Source organism: Chelmon rostratus, chromosome 22, assembly GCF_017976325.1.
Source record: "Chelmon rostratus isolate fCheRos1 chromosome 22, fCheRos1.pri, whole genome shotgun sequence".
In the NCBI taxonomy this organism is placed as follows: Eukaryota; Metazoa; Chordata; class Actinopteri; order Chaetodontiformes; family Chaetodontidae; genus Chelmon; species Chelmon rostratus.
The window spans coordinates 8,656,198-8,680,296 of record NC_055679.1 but is presented as its reverse complement, the minus strand read 5'-3'; the positions used below and the strand labels follow the sequence as shown (position 1 = coordinate 8,680,296).

The 24,099-nt window shown below is 42.8% G+C and overlaps 1 protein-coding gene across 1 annotated transcript in view; it reads left to right on the top strand.

Annotated features, from left to right (window-relative positions):
* Positions 1–24,099, top strand: part of dock4b (dedicator of cytokinesis 4b) — a 112,068-nt gene that overhangs the window by 65,738 nt on the left and 22,231 nt on the right. The window contains exons 19-40 of the mRNA XM_041963654.1: positions 155–238; positions 1,276–1,376; positions 2,415–2,496; positions 3,539–3,709; positions 5,548–5,740; positions 6,781–6,917; positions 8,621–8,755; positions 9,420–9,518; positions 11,065–11,159; positions 12,149–12,224; positions 12,788–12,888; positions 13,097–13,155; positions 13,830–13,978; positions 14,261–14,346; positions 16,068–16,163; positions 16,307–16,367; positions 17,556–17,649; positions 17,859–18,007; positions 19,483–19,569; positions 19,768–19,872; positions 20,159–20,300; positions 22,926–23,092. Of these exons, the coding sequence (XP_041819588.1) occupies positions 155–238; positions 1,276–1,376; positions 2,415–2,496; positions 3,539–3,709; positions 5,548–5,740; positions 6,781–6,917; positions 8,621–8,755; positions 9,420–9,518; positions 11,065–11,159; positions 12,149–12,224; positions 12,788–12,888; positions 13,097–13,155; positions 13,830–13,978; positions 14,261–14,346; positions 16,068–16,163; positions 16,307–16,367; positions 17,556–17,649; positions 17,859–18,007; positions 19,483–19,569; positions 19,768–19,872; positions 20,159–20,300; positions 22,926–23,092 (2,469 nt within the window). The remainder of the gene's footprint in view (positions 1–154; positions 239–1,275; positions 1,377–2,414; positions 2,497–3,538; positions 3,710–5,547; positions 5,741–6,780; positions 6,918–8,620; positions 8,756–9,419; positions 9,519–11,064; positions 11,160–12,148; positions 12,225–12,787; positions 12,889–13,096; positions 13,156–13,829; positions 13,979–14,260; positions 14,347–16,067; positions 16,164–16,306; positions 16,368–17,555; positions 17,650–17,858; positions 18,008–19,482; positions 19,570–19,767; positions 19,873–20,158; positions 20,301–22,925; positions 23,093–24,099) is intronic.

The window sequence follows — 24,099 nt, the reverse complement described above, 5'->3', positions numbered from 1 at the left end:
CTGGCATTCGTCGTATTGATTGTTTTCTGATTTGATTTCACTCCTGGAGTTTTTCAAGTTCAAGCTGAGAGCATGAGGATGTTCAAAAAGTGAAGTTAATTTGATGCCCCAGCTCACACGTACAAACTCCCCTTTGTTCTGCTCCCTACCACAGTTCCTCCAGGACACCCTGGACACTCTCTTTGGTATTCTGGATGAAAGCTCTCAAAGATATGGACTCAAGGTGTTTGATTCACTGGTAAGTAAGTTGTCCTGGCGATTTCCACCCATTGTTGCCTCCCTCATATGTCAAGCCCAATCTCACTGTGTTTGAGTCAGAAAACAGAAACACAAGCTAGCTGCCGGAGAAAGGTCGGGTGATGTAACGCTACAGAGCTCGCTGAACCAATCTAACCCTGGTGATGCTGCACTGCGCTGATAGAGCGAGTGATTGATCTCTCTCGCTCCCTCCCTCTCCATCAGTCTCACACTGACACATGAACACACTCTCACCTCTCAGCGTGGCGTTATCAGTGATGAAAAGGTCTAGCGAGCCGGGGCAGTCGTCAGGTTTCCTTTTTGTGGTTTCGAGATCAATCTAACGTGCTTGACAAGTGGACTTATGGTCTGTGGTCGGACAAATTCTGTGCATTCCACAACAACCTGCGCACAAGAGAAACATGGAGTAATGCCTGTAGCCACTGCCAGAATGAGTTCAGCTGGGTTGTTTTGTTATAGTTTTAGACTGTCTCTAGATGTTAATTCTCTTTTTCCCTCATAAATCTTCTATTTGATACCTTTTGTCTCTTGCTCACTATTTATTTTGTTAGATGTTTTTAGCACTTTGCTAACAAATCAGCATCACTTCAAATGGTATTTTTTGATGAGCTTAGATGTCGAGGAATGGACAGTGGACATTATTACCTTTCAAACTTTACACTGTGTTCAGTTAGCTAAACTCAAGCTGTGGAGCTAAACGTTGTTCAAACTCAAATAACTTTATTTTAACTAGATTTTATTTTACAGACACCAAATTTGTGATTGAAGTTTTGAGAAATGCATACACAGTCAGTCAAAAGACATGTAGAATATTTCCATATGATAGAAGTTTTCCCTCAGTGTAAACATCATGTAGCTTAATTGGAACAAGCTGACACAGAATATATATGATAGATATATAGTGGGAAGGGAAAAGAGGGGGAAACTATTCTATAGAGTAAAAAAAGAAACATAGAGTACAGAAACTCTATGTTAAAGAATGCTTTTGGATAAAAGGTCTTCTCTGTTTATATCCAGGTCCATATCATCAACCTCCTCCAGGACAGCAAATTCCAGCACTTCAAACCAGTCATGGACACCTACATCGAGAGCCACTTTGCTGGAGCTTTGTCCTACAGGTATGTGACGTTTCAGCTTCTGACCTCTTTAGCCTTCCAGCGTACGATGGCGCAGCCATGTATTGTATTCTAATGACATACTGTATCACATGGGCAGGCACTCAGAGAACCTGCGTCAGTGCAGAGAGGCAGCTCGACTCAGCTCTGCTCTGAGATTTATTCACTAGACGTGTGAACGAAATGCTTCTGCTGCCCCCTGGCTGATGTAATGTGAAACTGTGCTTTGCTTCCTACCTCCTCGCCTCCTCCTCCTCCTCTCTATCAAATGCATACACACACATTCACACACATATTCACAACCTGCTGTTCTCGCCGGCTGTCTTCTTCACACTCCCTGTACCTGCTAAGATACTGTGCTGGTGCTGTCTTCTTCTCTGTTTTTTTTTTTCGTCTTTTTGCATGCACCCACTCACACACACACACACACACACACACACACACACACACACACACACACACCCAATGCTGTTGCGACATCCATCTGCTTTAAACTCTTTATACCTGTGATACTTCATTAGAAGTGTCACACTTTAATTAACACAAAAACGGTGTATGCATATCACTATTTTTCCTCATTAGAACTATCTTTAGTTATTATTAAGGAACCAGGGGTCATTCCAGTCCTGATTACATTTATCACTGCCTGCCTTCTTTGTCACAAGCTTACTGCAGCGGCAAGGGGATGCCTCTCTTTAAATATCTGCCCAGATTTGAGTTTTCTTCTGAACTCCACCAGCTTACAGTAAATACTGAAGCATTGAGTTTGTGGGTCATCCTCGGGTCATTATTCAAAACACAAAAACAGTTTAAAGTTAAACCAGGCGTATTTATGAAAAGCTACTAAGAGTGGTCTCTGAAATTGATTTAAACTTTGTGTGATTAAGTATTTCATGGAAAAACACTGCATTGCCTCATCTGTGTTTGCTAAATCCAGTGAGAGAAGCTATGTGCGATGTAGCTAGAGGTTAGTGGTGATACTGTGTGTGTGTGTGTGTGTGTGTGTGTGTGTGTGTGTGTGTGTGTGTGTCTCTTCTCTAGGGACCTGATCAAAGTGCTGAAGTGGTACGTGGACCGCATTGTTGACGCAGAACATCAGGATCACATACAGCAGGTGCTCAAGGTGAGGCGTTTGCTCCAATGCGGCACACAGACACACACAGGACACAAAGTTACGTGCGAGCGCACAGACACACACACACACACACACTCACACCATCAATACAGATACATCCAGAAATGCAAACAAACAAACGTTCACTCCTGCTAATTTATCCCCCCATCAGCAGTGAAAACATCGCACCATCATCCATTATTCCCCTCCTCAATCTATTACGACGCGTGCAATTTTAATCAGCAGAAATGCAATGCCTCTGGTGTTGGGAATCCACATCACATTATTCTAATGACTCATGCCGGCGCGCCGTCAGAGAAGCACATTTCTTCTGCAGTGTGCTTTCCCCATTTATCATTCACGGAGTACATTCTGCACCAGAAGTAAATGTTACTCTGTCATGCAGTAAATAATAAATAAGTGAAACCCTGCAGATGTGTTTGCAGGGTTTCCTCCTGTGAGGGACCTATAGAATGTCTTTCATGAGGTTTTCTTTAAAGCACCACCTTCAGGCAGGTTACATTTTATACCAAAAGTATGAGGCTGGTTGTCTTTAGAAAATTTTGAAAGATGAAGTCTGCAATATATGAGTTAAATAATATTTGTCAATGTGTGGTTTAAAAGTAGTGGTTATACCTATTTAATTAAACAAACTGTCTACACATGGGCCAGAGCTAATTATGTCTTTCATTAGCTCGAAATTGTCTATAACTTGCAAGAAAATCCTGAAAAATGCTCATCACAAGCTACAAGAGCCCAGTGCTCACATTTCTTATAACCACTGGCTTTACAAAGATGTAAAAGACAAAAAAAAATCTGCAAATCTGTACGTTTTAGAAGCTAAAGTGAGGAAATATTTGGCATTTTTGCTTAAGAAGTGGCTTACATTTGTATTTGCGTTCTGATAGATTAAGTCATAAGAGTCAGGCATATGAAAAATTATGTCAGGCAGAATTTTATGTCCCATCATCCTTTAACCATTTTCACTGGAAGGGAAACCTGACTTGGAGGGCTCAGATGATACAGGATGATTGTTCTCTCCGTCCTGCAGGCCAGCGAGTACATCTTCAAGTACATTATCCAGTCCCGCCGGCTCTTCTCACTGGCTACGGGGGGCCAGAACGAGGAGGAGTTCCGAGTCTGCATCCACGAGCTCTTCATGTCCATCCGCTTCTTCCTCTCGCAGGAAAACAAAGGCACCAGCCCCGTCGCGCAAACACAGGTGTGTGTGTGTGTGTCAAATCCTCTGTGCCTCCAGTGTCACAAGTGTGCATCTCTGTGGGTAAATCTGCGCCTGTCCGGGCTTGTGCGCCGTGCTCTGTTTTCCTTTCTCGCAGACTCTTGTTAATGCAGTTGTGATAGGTGAGAAATTGTCTGTAATTGAATTTCACGCTGCCAGAGGCGTGTGCAGCCGGAGTAGGAATTTCTGTGGCAGCTTTTCCTTCTCCTCTGGGAGGTCTGCACAGCAGGTTAGCCGCCTTCACTGATTTTGAAACAAGACCAAAACAAATAAGCTAAAGACACTAAAGATAATCCTAATTACACACCAGGATCAGGAACAGCTGCTTGTGTGGTTGTGTGTGTCTTATTTTTACCTCTGCAGGACCTGTGTGTGGATCTGTGTGTCCCTTGTTGTTCTCTCGTGTTTTCACTCACCCCTTTCTTCTGATCACTTCTCCTTAGTCCATTAGAGCGGCATGCCCTTTCAGTTGGCTAAATCCCAGGTCGCTCTCAGCACTTACGTTAGACTGCGTGTTAAGAAGTTCTTCCCTTTATTGCTTTGTTTGCTTCACCCATGTAAATCCTGAACACGTTTTTATTCCTGCATCTGGGAAAAATATGTTCAAATCAGGTTTTCTTTTCACAGCTCAGTTGAACAGTTAGATCTGCTCAAGAGACCGACGCAAAGAGTTCAGTTATCAAAACCAGCAGTGTTTTAAACCCTCCACTCCACTGTCATAATTTCACCTGGGTATAACATTAGCTACTGCGGTTGTGCCCTCCCCACACCACCTGAAAAGCTCCACTCCAGCCCTCCGCTGATTTCTGATCCAGACTAATCTGTATTCTCATCACAACAATAGCTGTGGGGGAGATGCACGCTGGGCTAATGCTAATCCCAGTTAATCTGTGACACGCGGGCACACACACACTGGACAATACACAGAAACGCATAAACAGTAACGCCTTGTACGCACCATTTAGCACCTGATGTAGTTTTCATCACAGGATGACGGAACAGCTGACGTGTTGAGATGTAAATGGATTACAAAACAAAATAATGTAATTAGAAGATCTTTGATGTATTTCTGCTACTTCAGAACTAAAGTAAGCGTTATGAAAGCTGTATTATCGATCGTCTGTCAAAAACAAACACCTGTGACAGTCAGAGTGTTGCTGAAAAATGTCTCAGATCCTCTGCCAGGCTTTCCTGAAAATATGACTGAGACATGGTGACACACCCGTTTAGATTTTAGTAATCTTCATTTTTCAATCGTACGGTGAGAATCTGACAGATCTTGACAGGAATAAATAGCATGAGACTACAAACAGGCGGCAGACAGCAATCCCACTGGAGTAGTCCTCCAGTCGAATCCACATAATCCCTGACTGCCAGAGTTCCAACCAAACCCAGGCGGGGCCAGTGATGCACAGCACAACAGTAAATATATGCTTTCCCAACAAAACATCCATCCATAAATAAGAGCATTGAGTGTTATGGTTGCCCCTTCCTATACATCACAGGCCCCTGAGCTACTGTGTTATTGCCTGCTTTGGGCTTGACAGGAACTCCACATCACCCCTTACAAAGTTGATATACAGTATGTAATCTGATATAGTGTAAAACGTATTGAAATTACTGAACAAACACTATGAAGAAAACATGCATAGTCATATCTTGAAATGCTCTGTTCAGTCTAATTTGCAGCATGAATGCTTTTGGCTGTCAGCTCTCAACAAAGTGATTCCAGTCTCTGAAGGGAAAAAAAAAAAAAAATGATTCACAGTGTCCCTTCAATTCAGCCTCCAAGTGATTGAGCATTGCCTCGTTCTGCCTAGGCGGTGTTCCTGCGCACGTTCCCGGCAGTTTATGGCGAGCTGCTGAAGATCTTCACGGTGCGGGAGGTGGCCGGCTTCGTCAGGGAGACGCTGGGCAGCCTGCCCACCACCGTCCACGCCGACTGTCCCCTGGAGGCCGTCAAACTGCAGTGCATTGCCAAGACGGTGGAAAGCCAGCTTTACATTAACCCAGGTAAAGACTTGTTCACACAAACAGATGAGCAGTTTATCTACACTTTGATAAGAGTACATAATTGTTTTCTTGTAAACGCGTGGTGGAAAAAAAAAACAATCCATTTGTGAGCAAATAACACAAACGCAACAAAGCCTTGCATGCGGATTATGAACACACAGGAAAAGCAAACAGCGCAGAGGGAAACAAACAGATTTGAACACGTAGACTCATCCACAAAATGCAGAAAATAATCAGTTGCACTGTGTTTGTCTTGCATCATGTACAAACAGGCTATTAATCCATATTATACTGATTGGTTGTGCACTCCTGCAGTGCAGTCATTTGAGAACACCTACAGTGTACCTAACGCCGTGTCATTAAATTGTTCTTAATAAAGGCTGCACACCGAGGCAAATTACTCAGTGTTTTATTTCCAGCATGCTCCCAAAGGCTACATGTTGCAGGAACAACATCCCCCATGCAAATCACATTAATGTTACACAACAGACTGCTTAGCAGACTGGCTGAGAACACCAGCTCTGCCCTGCGGTGCCCCCTCGACCCAGTGAAGGTGGTGGGAGAAAGGAGGATGACGGAGGGGCTGTCATCCCTGACGGAAACCATGTCCCGCCCCATGCAGGACGCTCTGACAGCGCTGGGCAGCTCCGTCAGTGGCAGTTCCTGCTGCTGTCAGACTTCACCATCAGCACAGCTCCCAGTAGACAACACACACCGAAACTGACAAACACACTCATGTGCAACATCAGTTTATTAATTTATTATTATTTTTAACTGGGCCATATCAATATTCTCTGTGTGCATTCAATCACTGTCTGTTTTGCTTATTATTTTGTTTACTTATTTATCATATCTTGCTTTTTTCTGATGCTTGTTACTCTTGCACTATCCCCTTTGCTGCTGTAACCGGAGTAAAGGATTATGTTCTTATTTTATGAAAGAATCAAGTTAAGATGTAGTCAATTATATTTATGTGTGTGTGTGTGTGTGTGTGTGTGTGTGTGTGTGTGTGTGTGTGTGTGTGTGTGTGTCTGTTGCAGAGTCACGGTGCATCCTATTGCCGGTGGTGCTCCGGGTCCTCCAGGCGCACATGCAGGAGCAGAGAGACCTGGTCATGTGTGCCCGCATCCTCACCAGCATGCTGTCCCTCATCAAGAAGGAGGAAAACGGCACCGCGGTGAGCACTGCGTCGCCATTACACAAACCCGCCTCGTTCTTAAGGGAATAGTTTGACATTTTTGGAAACAGGAGAGCTAGATGAGAGGATTGATACCACACTCATGTCTTGTGTGATAGATGTGATGCTACTGCTAGGAGCTAGGTAGCTTAGCACAACACAAACACGGGAAACAGGGGGAAACAGCTAGCTTGCTCACTAATTAACTCATTAACTCATGTTTCATTTGTTTCAATCTGCACAAGTGTAAAGCAGCAAATTAAGGTTTTATTCGGGGGGTTTGCAGCATTCCATGTCATCCTGGAGCGACTGTAATTTTTCCAGAAGCTCTGACATATCTAACGTGACAAACATGATAGCGAAATGGCTGGAGACCATACAAATATGGACGCCTCACACCAGCCAAAATCCATCGTTCAAGATAATTAAACCTAAATAAAATGGATGTAGTGTTTTAGTGTCTGTGCACAAAATGTTAATCCACACACAGCTTTTGACAGAGCGTGGCTAGGGTACACATATGTAATTGCTATCAGTCTTGCTGTTGAAATTCAGCGTCAAAACCTTAGAGAACCTGAGAGACACAAAGCAAATTTAGATGTAGAAAAAAAACTTTTACATTTTATTATGTATGAAGTGACTTTAAACCCAGACATTATCGTGTACAGGGGAAATGAATTTACTTATGGTATGCTACAAGACCGTACAAGGGAATTACCACCATAATAACTGGAAAATAACTTAAAAGGACGTCAAAGCTAGAGGAATAAGTCTCACTGCAATTTCCTCGCCAATACATTGCAATAGCAGATTGCTTTGTTGTGTGTATATGGTCAATTAGTCTTGGTAACAAGGGCATTGGCGGCCGCGCAGTCCAGTAATGAGACCCATCAATTTAGCTGTGCCCATTGTCGAAGTGGCAGTCACTTCGAGCTGTGTGTGTGTGTGTGTGTGTGTGTGTGTGTGTGTGTGTGTGCTTCTGATTTGCGCGCGAGTGTGTAGCAGCTTGGGATGCCTGGCTTGAGCTGATCGCTGCCAGAGGGGCAGCTAGTGGTAAAGGCGCCCAGTAGGACACACACACACACACACACACACACACACACAAAGACTGGCACCACATCTAAAGCAAAGTGACAGCAGTGGCAGCCAATGTGCCAGTCTGAAGCTCCTTCTCATTATCGCTCTGTCCAAGACCTGTCTGTCTTGTCAGGGGCAGAGACTAGTGGGAGACGCACACACACACACACACACACACACTCACACACACCCATCGGTTTATCCTCCACTCTCTTCGAGTTGTTTTTAATCTTTAACTTTCTCTTTCTCCTTTGTGTTCCACCTACTTTTATTCTCTTCTGCTCTCCTCCTTCTCTGCTAAATTAGTTTCAAAATGTTGCTCTTTGCCTTGAAACTTTGTATTAGTCTCCACACTTACTGGTTCAAGACTCATTAAAACTGCCATGAAAGTAAAATTATAGGGTAAGGACTCGAGAGCAGACTCTGAGGCAGAAAGACGTCAGCTGTCGATCGCGATTCAAGGTTGTGCTGGCGTGAAGATGCAAGTAAAATCTGTCAATATAACTTCAAGTGACATTTCAGCTTAATTTTTTAGCCAGAAAGAGTCTCTTTTCTTTTCTTGAATCTGTCGATAAAATGAATGCAGTTACCTGTAATTCACATGCATGTGTTTTGTCCTTTTGTAGGAGCCGGTGGTCTCAGAGGAGGTGGAGCTAATTGTAGAGAGCCTGCTGGGAGTTTTGCTGAGGACCATCCTGGAAATTAGCAACCGGCCCCAGCCTGCTGGACCTGCCATGAGACTCCAGTTCCAGGATGTCACTGTATGTGAGCTTTACTTTGGACAGCGTGTGTGTGTGTGTGTGTGTGTGTGTGTGTGTGTTTGTGTGTGTGTGTGCGCTTGCTAGTTTAAATTGTTTTGGGATTTAACACAATGTGCAAGAGTAATTATAGATTTTAATTTGAGTTGCGGCTGTGGTGACTATGATTCCACTAACATTATTAACATTAATGGCAATAATTAAGATTTATGATATAACACAACACAAAAGGGGAATAGTGAAGTGGATAATAATGACATCATCATCATCATCATCATTGTGTGATGATGGAGGATCAACAAAGGCTGGAGGGTTGTTCTACTTGTAATAGAGCTACAGTTCTTACCGGTTGCCAATAGAGGTTAATAAAGGGCGTACTTGAAATTCAATACAACAAAGTGCTTCCTTTCCTGTTTCCTGTCACAAAAGGATACCAAAGCGGATCGTTTATGCAAAAGTTCAGTTTGTTCTGAACTAACTTCTCAAAAAAGGATAGATTTGTTCAAGTAAAAAAGTTTCACATCCAGCATTTCTGCTTCTCCTTTGTCACTACTTCCTACATAAATGTTTTAAACCACAATAGTGCAACTATTCAAGAAATTATCTCTCTCTCTCTCTCTCTCTCTCTCTCTCTCTCTCTCTCTCTCGTTGTGTTTTACCCTGTCAGGGCGAGTTTGTGGCATGTTTGTTGGCCCTTCTGCGACAGATGAGCGACAGACACTACCAGCAGCTGCTGCAGGCGTTCAGCAGTAAAGACAACCTGAGGGTGAGCCCACCACATCCATCTCTCTCTCTTACTTTCTACCCCAGAATGGTGTCCATATGTGACCCTGAAAGTTAGCGAAATAACGAAATTAATGGCAATGGGTGGATATTAGACTCCCACCTGCACTGCTCAATGCCAAGTTGCTAACAAAGTTACCCCAGTGCCACTGATTAAATATGAACTGCAGCATTGACAGCAAGCGTCATTTTAATTATCTTACAGTAGGCAGAGTAATTATGCTGGTTAGTTTCTGTCATTTAGCGCGTGACAGTTGCTGGGTAGCAAGCTTACAGGTGTAAAAAGGTAAATAAGGCAGAGTGGTACTTAAAGCAATGAGATAGGAGTGCTAATTGGATTCATTGGTGTTTAATAAAATGCTTGCCAGCCAATTACAGTGTAGGTTCAGACCTAAGCTCATACTGAGAATGTATTGGTGTTTTTTTTATACTATGCAATTATCTTTTTCTAGCCCCATTGCTTTATATTTAGCCATTAATTGGCCTATGTGTGTATTGGCATACGCATATTGAGTCGAGAATGAGAGAACAATTGCCATATTTTTATATTGTTTCTGTTATTCTAGTGTGATCTCTTCCGTCAAGCATTTGTTTTAAATCCTGCCCTCTTTGAGTGGCTCTCTTTCTAAATCATCCCAGTTTCAAAGTGACTCACTCACTGCACCTGCAGACAAGTGCATGGACACATACTTGCCTCTTCATATAGTGTACCCATAGGTATTCATGTCCTCTGTGTGCTGTACTGCAAGGTCAGCGTTGGCAGGTTACACAGTGAAGAAGAAGAGCCAGAGAGAGACAGGAGCACAGAGGAAGAGAGACAGAGAAAGCTAATGAGGTCATAAGTTCATGCTAGTGAGAAATATCAATTCGCTGAATGTCAGAAAAAGGTCATCTGCTCCTGTTAGCTCGAGAGCTCTTATTTGAAAAAGACAATTTCTCTATTTTAGTTTGAGTACTTTTATTACAAGTATCCAGAGTAAGTGTCTGGAACAGATTTAGCAGCCACTGGGCTTGAAGCTATTGTTTCAGCACCATGGAGAGAGACATACAGCGACCGCCTTTGACTCCATGCTACACCACTCATCCTTACATTTTAAGTATGTAAGTACATTTCAAAAAATACAATTATGCACAAACAGCTATGTTTCTCCTAAAATTTTCTTTCAGTGGATTCAAACATGTAGTATCCACAGAAAGTTCACAGTGCAGGTCTTCACCTCCGCTCCCGTGATAACAGACATGGAAATGACAGACAGGCAGCAAAACACCTGTCAGAGTGATGGAAAAAGGATCAATAAGTGTCTCAAATACTTAAATCTAATAGTCAGAATTAAGTATTGAGTGTTCATCATGAAGCGAATAGGAAATGAGAATGTTATTAAATGTTTAAGCACCATTGCGACAGAGATTTTTAAAAGCTGCTCAAACTTGAAATTTAGGGCCAAGCCTGACCAAACTGAATTGAGTTTCAACTGATAACATGTCTGCTTTGTGTCTGTGTCTGTGTGTGATGTGTTTATGTGTTCCAGGACTTTCTCCTTCAAATCTTCACAGTCTTCAGGATCCTAATCCGACCAGAAATGTTCCCCAAAGACTGGACTGTCATGCGGTTGGTCACCAACAAGTAAGAGCACACATATGAATGTACACGTGTGTCAAGATAAATAAGACAGAATAAAATGAAATGACAGGAAAAGACACAGTCAGGAGAACGATTGCAACAAGGGGTAAATCAGAGTCTAAGTTAGAATCAGACGGGGCTGTTCCATGTTATGCATCTTCGACCATCAGGCCCCGAGGACACTCCAGACATGCACATTTAAGCATCATTTGGGCAATTTGTTAAATTGGAGATCTCCCATCTGCTGAAAGTGCACGCAGAGCTTCCTCCATGTTCCACCTCTCTACAGTCTCTTTTATCCGGGGTAATCAGCAATCCAAGGTGACTATTCAGTATACATGACTCTAGTAACCGGCAACGAAGTGGAGGTACAGATACAAGTGAAACGTTTAGCCAAACTCTCAACATCCTAAAACTGGAAGTTGTTAGTGGCGGTAGAGGTAGCTGAATTTCGATGAAGTGCTCTCTTGAGAGTGAATCCGATGCTAATGCACCGTGTCACTTTGGAGGGCATTATCAAACCCAGCGCACAGAGGACCTGATATGGGAATGTCATTGAAAGAGCTTGTATCTACTTCGCAATGTGTTTCGAGAGGAAAAAGCACCACGGCCTGGAAAAGATCACACTGACTCCTTATTCCTAAAAATACAATGCTCCTACTCACCTGGTACATGGTTATGAAAATGAACATCCGACAGAATATGTATGTTGTCATATTTGGAAAAGCTGTGGAATATTAGTATGCTTTACTCTTTTTGTGCATCTGGTTCATTCTTGGGTTTTTACATCTGGCCTTCTTCAATCTGGCATGTGATTGCAAGTGTTTCTTTATGTATTTTGTCATCGTGTCTTATCTCTTCACCTCTGCACTATTACTCGACAAATGGGCCGTTTGAATAGCATTTAGCTTGTTCACGGTGATGCGTTTGGCTCCAAGGTAGCACAGCAGCCCTCCCCACCTCCTCCTCCTCTCTTTCTCTTGCTCTTTTAGTGTCATCATCACGACTGTCCTCTACCTTTCTGACGCTCTGAGGAAAAACTTCCTCAATGACAAGTTCGACTACAAGGTATGGGAGTTGTGTGTGTGCGTGTGTGTAGATCTGAACAATGCTACAGTGCTGCAAAGCTTCACCCCAGGTATTTCTAATAAAAGCCATTCCTTTATTTATTTCCGTGCACCTCTATTCAAAACAAAAGCCTTCACAGAGACATAGACATAAAACTGAGCTAATTATATTCCTGAGAAGCTTAAAGCAGACAATGAAATTAGCTAAAAAAAACAAAGCAGAACAGAACAGCAGTAAAAACACCACAAGAGATGAGTTAATTAAACGGGAAAGAGGCTTTTCTTTTTCCTGTACAGTAATACAGCAGATTTCCAAGTGTCAATATTTAGTGTATTTAGAGATTAATGTGTGTTTGAAGTGGGCTCAACTTGTTTGTGATTTCAATTAACAGCTGTTCGGTTTATACCACAGCATACCACTGAAAACTCAACAATCCATGGATACCAGTAGCAACTTTTCTATGTTTTTCTTAATATTTTGCCTGAATTTCTGAAAACTGAAGTTGGAGGAGGAACTTTTTCACCCGGCTTTGACATGTTGCTGTTTTTTGCTGTCATTTCCAGGTGTGGGACTCCTACTTCTATCTGTCTGTAATATTTATCAACCAGCCCTGTCTTCAGCTGGAGTCCTTCTCTCCCTCTAAGAGGAAGAAGATCCTGGAAAAGTGAGTTCGGTCTGTTTGCTCGCTCGCTAAGGATGACCTGTAATGAGCCACGTGCTCCCTCCATCACACCCTTCTCCCGTTGTCTGTCAAACTTTAAACCAGTCACACACACAAACCAGACTGCGGGCCATGCGCGCTGTAATGAGCAGCTTCTCTCAGTGTTTGCCTGCAGCAAGCACACACGTCTAACCGTGGTATTATCATGCAGGTATGGAGACATGAGGGTGATGATGGGCTGTGAGATCTTCAGCATGTGGCAGAATTTAGGTAAGACTATGCATCTCAGTGCACATTGTACGCATGGGCTGCTTTATTTCTGACTGTAAGAGACTCCTGTCGAACTTATTCTGAGCGGTGCTGCAAATAAAGCACAGTAAAGGCAGCAATCGTAAATATCTCCATATTTATTTCTCCTCTCATGCAAGAGTGGTTTTTCTTGAAGCCCGTTGAAGGACTGTCAGAGAAAGAAAAGGCGAATCTATTCTCTAGTATTTCTTTGTATTTGAGCTGATGGGGAACTAAACAAACTCAAAGCCTTTTTTTCTGTATCACCATGGCAACCAGCTGAAGGCCTCTCTCTGTTTTGTGTGGATGTTTTTGTTCTATTCTGTGTGATGGACCTAGAAAATTTGGGGGTTTTATAGTAATTTCTTGTGTTTTTATTTGTGTTCAAGTGTGTTTATGCACAATTTGAAATGCATTTTCAAGTCACTTTATTTTTGTTTTATTTGATGTCAGTATGAATGGCAAGATTCTGAGTTTTAAGTCTGTGATTCGAGTGCTCTGTGCACTAAATTATCAGAGCAGCCTGTGTTTTGGCTGAAATTTCTGAAGAGAACGCTTTCCAGAGTTTGCCAAAGTGCCTCTGACATAAACAACGTGCTGGGTTCAGGGATGAAGTCAGAGTCTGACCTCCACGTTGATCCCTGTCTCTCCTCCAGGGGAGCACAAGCTGAACTTCATCCCGGCGATGATTGGTCCATTCCTGGAGGTGACGCTGGTGCCTCAGCCTGATCTGAGGAATGTCATGATCCCCATCTTCCACGACATGATGGACTGGGAGCAGAGACGCAGTGGCAATTTCAAACAGGTACACAGCTGCTAGAAATGCATACGCTCATCATAAAAACGTCACTTTTAAACTTTTGTAAAGTCTATTTGTCTGGGGTAAAAGATAAAGATGCAAGTGTCTGGCTATGTAAAGTAAAAGGCAGTAGGTGAGTGGTGATGTGAATGACAGTTAAATGAGAACATGTCAGCGGCAGTCGCCGTGCTTTTGTACATGACTGACTTTGACGTGACGTGCAGCGATTCGATCGAACAGGCTGTTCAGTTTGAAACTCTAAACCATCCATGCTGCTCGTCCTCGCAGGTGGAGGCCAAGCTGATCGACAAGCTGGACAGCCTGATGTCCGAGGGCAAAGGAGATGAGACGTACAGGGAGCTCTTCAACAGCATGTGAGTTGGAGAAAGGAGCAGCAGCAGAAATAAACAAATACAGGGACGAGGGCTGAGTGGGCTTGTATAATTAGCCTGGGTTATAAATGAAAAGGGAGCTCAAGTAGCTTAACAGCAAAATCACAGTAAAGGCCTAAATAAAGAGGCCAGTTCCTGATACAAGGACACTTCTACAGACAGATCAAATAGGCGTTTATTGAGTCTAATTCCCTTAAATGATGCGGCCCACGCGAGGCTTCATCAGGTAAATGCAGCTCGCAGGTCGTTTGCCTCAGCAAATGGCTGCTTTATCTGTAAGTGTCTGGAAGTATTCCGCTTTTGAAAATGAGCTTCCAACCCTGGAAACCAAAGCGCACAGAGAGCAGCGGCATTAAGCCCAGAGAATGCTCCTTTACCTGAATAAACACCGCTGTCAAGAACACGCCGCTGATCAGGTTTCATGTTTGCTTTACAAAATTCACAAACCTGCGGCTGGTATGAAAGAGCAGGCAGAGGGTTGTTCTTTATTTGAAACTGTTAATAGCAGATTGATAGAATAACAATGCGAGGTAAGTGAGTGTTCATCTCCAGTCACCTTCATCTTCACTCACGCCTCCTCTGTGGCCAGTCCTCGTCCACTCTGTCCTCGTGTTTCCAGGTTTGTGCTCCCGCATGCTTTAGTGTACAGGCTCGCGCTAATGTGTGTGTTTGCGTGTGTGTGTGTGTGTGTGTCCCTGCTTCTTTCTGCGCCTGTTCATATTTATATGTCCCACTTTGCAAAAGATTGCTATATTTTAACTTAGCCTCCAAACGCATTATTAAACGAAGTCATCTTTCCGATTCGCACACATACTGTACGTCTTTTTTACTATCACGTAGCCGTGAATCCAAGTGTAATCTTGATAAGTATTTTATCAATATGCATCTACTGTAATTGTCCCTTTGTCTTTCATAGTCATTCTCTTTCCCACCATTTTCATATGTGAAACATTGCAGAAAACTGTAATATTGCTGCATATTATTAAATCTATATATCTATAGCTATTGTGCAATGCAATATAATGATGAAGTAAAATCACTGCTATTAGAAATGCTTTTAAATTGTTAGTTTTATGCTTATGACTATGATTTTAGCCTACTTTTATCTTTTCTTGCTTAATTTATTGTTTTGATTTAGTTTCTTAATTGATTTTCCTCCTACTAACTCCACTAACCCCCAAACTAACCTGAGTGCGTGTGTGCTGATATTAATCGTATTAATATTAATTTATTCCGCCTATGCTTCCCGCCTGGAGTAGAATTCCTCTGTTTGGTCCGTACCCTAGGTAAGACGCTCTCCTCTTTGTTCTCTCTGTGTCGTCTGTGTGAGGGGGAACGGCGGCGAGGGTTGACGTAGCCACAAGCTAACGGCAATGCGATGTGTTTTGCTCTTCTTTACCAGCCAAGTTGGGATAATCAATTTTAAAATCAATTCTAAAAATCTTTTTAGTTCAGTTATTGTGATTTTTCTTTTTTTATTTAAGCCACCTTGGGTGTTTTATTTTGTTAACTCCCACAGGCAGGCCAACAAGCATAGGTGACACTGGTGTGACTGAGATTGATTTCCTCTGTGCTTCGCCTCCCTTTCTTTTGCAGTAATTTCTTCTCCCCCCCTCCTCCCCACCTCCACCGCTCCTCTCCCATTTGCTCTCTTTTACCTCTTGTCTCCTTTGGTCTTTACGTCTCTCCACTTTGTCCTCCAGCCTGCTGAAGAAGATTGAGAGAGAGACCTGGAGGGAGAGTGGGATCTCTCTGATCGCTACCGTCACTCGCTTAATGGAGAGACTGCTCGACTACAGGTGAGAGTGCGCGCACACACACACACACACACACACACACTCTGAAAGCAGGCATACATGCTTTTTAAGTTTGAATTATGTTCAGAAATCTTTTTTTTTTTTTCTTCCTGTCGGCACTTATCTTAATCATGTTTCTGTCGCAGGGACTGTATGAAGCTGGGAGAAGTGGATGGGAAAAAGATTGGATGTACTGTCAGTTTACTGGTGAGTAGCGGTTAGTCCAGGAGTCTGAAGTGTGCGTTGTTTAAAATCGCAAAAGCTTTTAGAATCACTAGTAACTGATGTCAGACTTTGGCTGTTTAATATTGACTCAATGAGTGCATCGACCTTAACAAAGCTCAGCATGTTGCATGTCATCAGTACGCTGAATCTGAAGCTGCAGCTGCTAGTTAGCCTGGACTTAGCCTAGCTCCATGCAAGGGTAAAGAAATCTCTCTCCCAGTGCCTCTGAAGCTAACTTATTAGCATGTTTTATCAGGTTTTTAGCTCATAATCCCCTGTGAAACCACAACCTATCATTTTAACACATTTTACTTCAAAATAGCTGAACAGATTGACAAGCTTCATATGTTTTTTTGGTCTTTGATCAGAGCTACTTTAGCCCTGCTTCCACTGTTTATGCTATGCTAAGCTTCATATTTTACACAAGCATAAGAGTAGTATCAATCTTATTGAAGTCTTGGCAAGAAAGAGATTGAGTGTGTTCCCCAAAATATCAAAGTATTCCTTTAATATTTGCATAATGTTGAAGACTTTGTAATGAGGGTTTAAGTCTCTTCAGTAGGTCCTTACCTTCTTAAACTCTGAGAGCAATCCTCATGTGTGCTAAAGAGAACAGAATATAGTAACGTAATTCATGTTTTATATTCTACTGAATCCATGAAGTTTTCATCCTTTTGTTGATAAAGAATTACCCAAAAATCTAAATATGTTGCTATTTTCTTCGATTCAGGCTCTTACGCATAATTTTATTGCTTTTTTTAATACTTGTGGATTTTGTAAGACACATAATTAGTCTCTCTGATTAATGGTGTGAAAATACAAATTCACGCTTAACATTATAAAGTGTCTTTCATCTCCTTCGCTCGTAGACAGAACAAATCAGCGTTTTCTTTCATTTTTTCCTCTGTTGTCAGTCCTTCTGCCTACAAGGTCTCCCTTATGTAACTGCAGCCATCTGTAAGAGCACCTGTGAGTGTAGGCAGATGGATCAGAAGTCACTGCTGAAATATATTGTTGCTCTTCTACCTCAGAACAATCTGCTGTCACTTTTAAATTTTGTCCTCATTTGCATCCCCGACTCTGTCTTTAATTTTCATAACCCCCCCGCCTCTCTCTCTCGTGATTCTTTTTGTCGTCATTCATCACCGAACCACCCGCTGCTCCTGTCAGAACTTCTACAAAACTGAGCTGAACAAAGAGGAGATGTACATCCGCTACATTCACAAACTGTACGACCTGCACCTGAAAGCACAAAACTACACAGGTACGCCTAAAGGAATGACCCTAACATGCAGTCTGTGTGAGTGTGTGAGGGGGATACATTACAGTGCAGGTGCATGAAAATGTTTTTACCCTTACGCCACTGATTTGCTACCGAATGCGTTGTTCTGAACTGCTCCCATGAGTCATATTGTCTTACTTACTGCTGCTTTAACATGTATGTCATCTGCCGTCTGCGTGTGTGTGTCACAGAGGCATCGTACACCCTGCTGCTGTACGATGAGTTATTGGAATGGTCCGACAGGCCCCTTAGAGAGTTCCTCAACTACCCCATGCAGAGCGAGTGGCAAAGAAAAGAGTATCTGCATCTCACTATCGTCCAGAACTTCGACAGGGGGAAGGTGAGCCCCGCATTCTTCCTTCCTCTACATTACTTTCTACATTAAGAAGCTAAAATCTTCCATTGCCTTTATGTAAAGAAACATCATGACAAAATGTCAAGCTGCTGCCTCCTGGATCTCAATTTTGCGTGCAAAAAAATGAATCAAATAATCTGTTTTTAGTGACACTAACCTGGAGAAACACTGGACATATGAGCTCCAGAACCAGCAGGACACGTGGTTTCTTAACACAGCCAAGGCCAGTGAATCTGCCACGCTACTGTGGAGGCAGCAGCATGTTCCAGTCTAATTCAGAGTGCTTTCTGCCGCGCTAACACAGAGCAGCATGCCAGCTTCTCATGCATATTCTGAAATGTAACTAATTCATACCTGGCGTTGAGAAAGAAGCGCAGCCACATTATAAATGCTTCATTTAGAAGGAATAAATACACAGATCCTAACCTGATAAACATCAACAGATTCATGAACCATTAATGCTCTGCTGAAATGCAGCAGCAGCAGGACGGAGGATGAGAGAAGTGGAGTTCCCCGCTTGTTGTAGTGGTGACATGATTTGCACGAAATGAAATCTCTGTATGGAACAACAAAAGTACATGTCACTCGCGGTCAGACATTTAATTTCTACTCTTTGTGAACTGTGGCAGCGGCTCCAGGCGTCAGCACTTCCCCCATTTAATCAGAAGAATCGCTGGCGGCTGTAATTAAAGCAGGCTCCGTATCGTCCCACAATATCCTACACCATTGCTTTAAGAGATATTGTGGGAGATGATGACGGCAAGACTGACAGGTGGAGCGTGACTTGCATCGCTGTGCTGGTTTTAGGCCTCAGTTAAACACTGAGATTGGCAGCTTAAGCAGCTGATTCGGGATGCAGCGGCATTTGAAAAGTAGCTTCCACACTTTCCAGGATGCACATTTCCCCTTCTTCCTCCCGCTACTCCTCTCTACCGATTCTGCCTCTTTATCCTAACTACCTTTGCCATCATGCTGTGCACTCGCAGAGAAAAGTGGCATCATGGAAACCCTCCAAAATTACACACACGGAAAAAAAAAGAAACTTCAGCATCCCTGATGAAATAACATCGCTCTGCGGAATCATTAAAACTGCTCCCCTCGTTACTCATAGTCCAATTTTCCTTCACATTCATGAGCTATGCCATCTGCCAGTGCTGCCGCGCAGGGATTGGAAGGCAGCAGGAAAGGAAAGCTTTTCATTTAATTAGCAAGATGGCTGGGTGCTGCGTGTACCTGCATGAAGGGGTTATATTTGACTCTTTGCATTGTTGACTCACCAGTGCCACCCAGTGGGGGACATGCAGCTTAGCAGCACTAGTGCAGAGCGAGTGACTCAGTTTTATTAAGCTTTCTTTTCATGTACTAGTCTAAATGAACAGGCATGAGGGTCCCTGATTTTTGCTTCCACTGTGTTTTGAGGCAGGACTCATGAAGATTAATACGTGTTTTTATTTCCTCAGTGTTGGGAGAATGGCATCATCCTGTGCAGAGAGCTGGCTGACCAATATGAGTCTTACTACGACTACAGGAACTTGAGCAAGATGAGGGTGAGTTGTTCACAATAGAAAAAGCAAAAGAGACACTTCCTGAAGACAGATTTTCAGTTCAAATCCTGCTCTCACCAAGCACTTAGTAATCAATCTGTTTTTAAAATAACTACACTTTCAGTCCCTTCAAATCCCTTATTTGTTGCACACAAATAAGGTTGGTTTATATTCAGTATTGTCCTTTATTTCCATTCCTAGATGATGGAAGCCTCTCTCTACGACAAGATCATGGACCAGCAAAGACTAGAACCCGAATTCTTTAGAGTGGGTTTCTATGGAAAGAAGTTCCCTTTCTTCTTACGGGTAAAGAAATCTCCTCATTCCCTCTGTGTCATGAATATTAAGTCAAACAGAATAATACTTTTGCCCTCTTTAAAAAAGAAAAAGACCTGCAGAAAGAATTAACTTTTCTTATATAAGACTCCTCCAGTGTGAGGTGACATTCAGCAACTCTTATTCAATGCCATTTAATGATGTAACAGGCCTCGTCCTTGGTGGGGTCTGCATAGAGGCTGCAGTTGCAGTCTGCGACCACTAGATGTCAAGCTAACCCCACGCTGTCTTCTGCTCACCCCCCCACCCTCTGCAGAATAAGGAGTTTGTGTGCCGCGGCCATGACTACGAGAGGCTGGAGGCTTTCCAGCAGCGGATGCTTAACGAGTTCCCCCACGCCATCGCCATGCAGCACGTCAACCAGCCAGACCAGACCATATACCAGGCAGATGCACAGTGTATCCTTGGCTAGAGGAACATACAAAATGCACTCGCACAAGCGTGGACACATGCATCCATGCTAAGCAGTGCATTTGCCACACGGACACATTTGTGGGAAATGCATAAAAGCATCACAGTGTACATAAATATGTGCACACATACCCAGAGGCGCACAAACACACCTTCTTTGTGTTTACATACACACAATTACCTGTAATGAGGCTCCATGCCTCCCCCTTTCTCTCCCACACTTTGTCTTGTCATTATCAAAGGCCCATTCACAGGAAAGTGCACATACTGTATTGCATATTATGTGCAGTGTGCAGCTTGTCATACAAGAAAGTACATCAGACTCACGATGATTATACGTCTGCTTAAACACAAACCGAAGAGACAAATTTCCACTGGGGGCAGACTGTTTTTTTTTTTTTTCAATTATAAAGTTTCAGTGCATTTACCCACTGAAATCTCTCTAGTCCACTTGCTCGCTGTACTCAGACGAGAGAAGCTCTAAAGTGATAAAAATGTTGATACTACAGTCGTCTGGGTTGCCTCAATATTTCAATGCTCTCACAGCAATAAGCTTTAACCTTAGGTTCCTTAAGGACTTTTTTTAACCTGGGTTTAGTCTGCCAGGCTGCCTTTTGATTTCTGCAGAAAAGAGGTTTATCCAACAGGATGTATCTTATGATACTAAACATGACTTTAAGAAGGGTTATGACATATATAATAATACAGTAATTTACATAAGCTTTCTTATTTCTGAGTTAGACCGCCATTGTTATGAAAAACACATTAACAAATTTGCCGGCCACGACTGCAGTTCAAGGTTTTGAACATTAATTGCTACAGTGTGCATTTTCGTGCGGTGGTGCAGCTCTGCTCATGTGACGCAGCAGCGTTTGAACATGGACGTGACTTCTGAGCCCGAACTTCAGTGAGGCTCTCATTCTCCGCCTACCTACACCCGCACACAAACCAAACCAAGTCACCCACCCGCTGTACCGTTCATCTCCAGGCAGTGTGTTCAAACGAAGCCGCACAATATGGGAGCCTTTTAATTATTCACACGAATGTATGGGACAACTGTTGGCCTATATAGAGGGAGAGAGACGCAGAGACTTAGTGACATAATGACACAAAGGCACTAAAAGAAAGAGGACAGAGATGTTTAAGTTGTACAACAAATACAACAAAACACACTGGAACACACAGTTTGACGCGTGTGCATAGACACAACATGTATACTGATGGAAATACATGTCAGTAATCACCTCTTGGGTCACAAACACAAGCTTTTTCCCAGTATTGCAGGAATGTATCAACCCATAGATGTGGCGCAGAAGTCTCCCTCTCCATACTTTGAACATTAGTCGCAATATTCATCCAGTGAGTCTTTGTTGGAGGTTCGGCCTGCTAATAGTATCTTCAATAGATATTTGTCTTGCACCGATAAATGAGCTGAGATATCGCCCAAACAGACTGTAGACAAAGAGCTGTCAGCGCCGGCGCCAAAAATGTTCTGTCTTGCTTGTATTGCTTCCTGCCGATATGACCGGATGGCTGAGCTGTCGACGCCTTCCCATCTCACCTGTCTGTGCACGACATAACGTGGAGGTTATAAAACATTTAATCAAATTCCGCCAGCAGAATTCTCTCCGAAGACCCGAACGGGTGGAGAGCAAATATTCAGTCAGCCTTCCTTTGAAATGACAAGCCCACATTCTTCCTCCTGTGTTAGTCTGACCTTATTTGTTGAATGTTTCTTTAGGAAGTATGATTTTAAAACCAGTTTTCTCTTATTCTTACTTTTATATATGTCATTAAATATGTCAAGTACTGTGTATTTCCTGAAAGCTATCCAATCGTCCCTTTTTTTTTTTCTTTTTCTGTATGCATGTAATGTGTTTGCCTGTGTGTGCATCCCCTGCTGGGCAGGAAAGCATTCGTCTGCATGAATTAGCACGCCGCTTCGTTGTTTTCATAAGACGCTAATCAATGGCTTCTCTCTCTCAGATTACTCAGCCCTCTGTACATCCTTGTTGCAAATACGCATTTGCAAGTCACTTCCTGCCTCTCTGTCCTCCTCCACCGCTCACAGTGACAAGTCGTGTCTTTTTTTTTCCACTGCTCAGTTCTTCTGTTTCTGTGCTCTTCTTTTGTGGCGTCAGTGCACTGATTGTGTGTGAATGACGTGTGATGTGTTTGTCCTTTTGGGATTGTCTGTATATGTGGGGTTCTTAATTAGCAATTATTGGTTGTTAAGAAACCAGGAAATAGCAGATTTTGGGACCATTTGTTTCCTTCATGTGTAGTATCACGAGGCATCTGTGGTGTAGGTCCAGGTATTATTTTGCTCCCTATTAATATATCCTTGGCAGGGTATTGTTTCCATGTGGATGTAAATAAACGTGTGTGGTCACTGGCATGAAACAAAAGATATTGCAGGAGAGATGTATTTTCCTCAAACACACACTTTACTGTCCAGTAAACCCCCGCCTATGTGTGTCCTTGTCTTATGTGAGCCTACCCGCGAGTTTCCGTGTTCTTTCAGGTCACTGAAGAATTCCTGTCTGTTTTAATGTGCGGCGCTTTCTATTGTCACGCTCTCTGGAGCTTTCCTTAACTTCCGGTGCTTTCAGACCTGCAGATCTATGCTGTAACCCCCATCCCAGAGAGTCAGGATGTGCTGCAGAGAGACGGAGTGCCTGACAACATCAAAAGCTTCTACAAGTTCAATCACATCTGGAGGTTCAGATACGACCGGCCCTTTCACAAGGGCACCAAAGACAAGGAGAATGAGTTCAAGGTACGCAGGAAAGAAAGATAAATTCACTAGAAAGACGGCTGATGATGACAGGCAGCCTCTGACACATGAAGCCAAAGAAGTAGACGCATGTGCACCACACACACACTGAGAGGGCAGTGTGATGCACATTTCTCTGCATTTATCTAATTTCATTCGTGTTTCACTTCTGCAGAGGGGGAAAAAAAAATTTCTTCTTTGAATCTCTCAGAATTTAAAAAGATATATTTCTGATCATTAGCAATTTTTACTGATGGCTGATGTGAAACAGCTTCTTTTTCTACTCCGCGCAAGTATTAGTCTGTGTGTAGCACACATTTTAATCATCCTGTATCACTCAATATGCATGTGCTGTATGCGCTCTAAACACACACACACACATCACACAGACGCTCATATTAGGCTCATAAATATTCAGTATTAACACACTCATGCACAAGGTTCATGCAGTCATTTCATCTCTGTTCCATCGAAGCTATTTGGCTAAATTTAATCATGCATTTTCATCAGAGCTCGATATCCCTGGCCCCCTCAGGGGGAATAATGTTTATAATAAACTTTTGCATGTTCTCAAGAGCATCCAGCAGCCAGGATGTGGTCTGATCAGTCATAATAAACTAGTGAAGAAAAAATCAACAAAGAGGTTCCTATCTGCAGAAAAAAAAACAGTTTGCAGAAAGGTCAAGACTTTTAGATTTGCCAGATTTTCCTTTCAACTTCCTGCTCTTAAACTGTAATACGTGTTTTTTTTTTAAAGAGACATTCAGGTGGGTTTCTTGGCCTTAAACAGCAGAAAATCAATATAGGGGAACAGGGTTGTGTAGTGAGTCGGAAGACCCTTATTCAACCTGAGGACAATGGATCGATACTGCATGTCAGCACTCATCTGCTCTGCTGGAGTGTCCTTGAGCAAGACACCGGCTTCTAAACTAAGCTTGAAATAAATGAAGCTGTGCAGCAGCAGCACCTTGGTGTCACCTGGCTGTGCAGTGAGCCCAGCAGAAAACTAA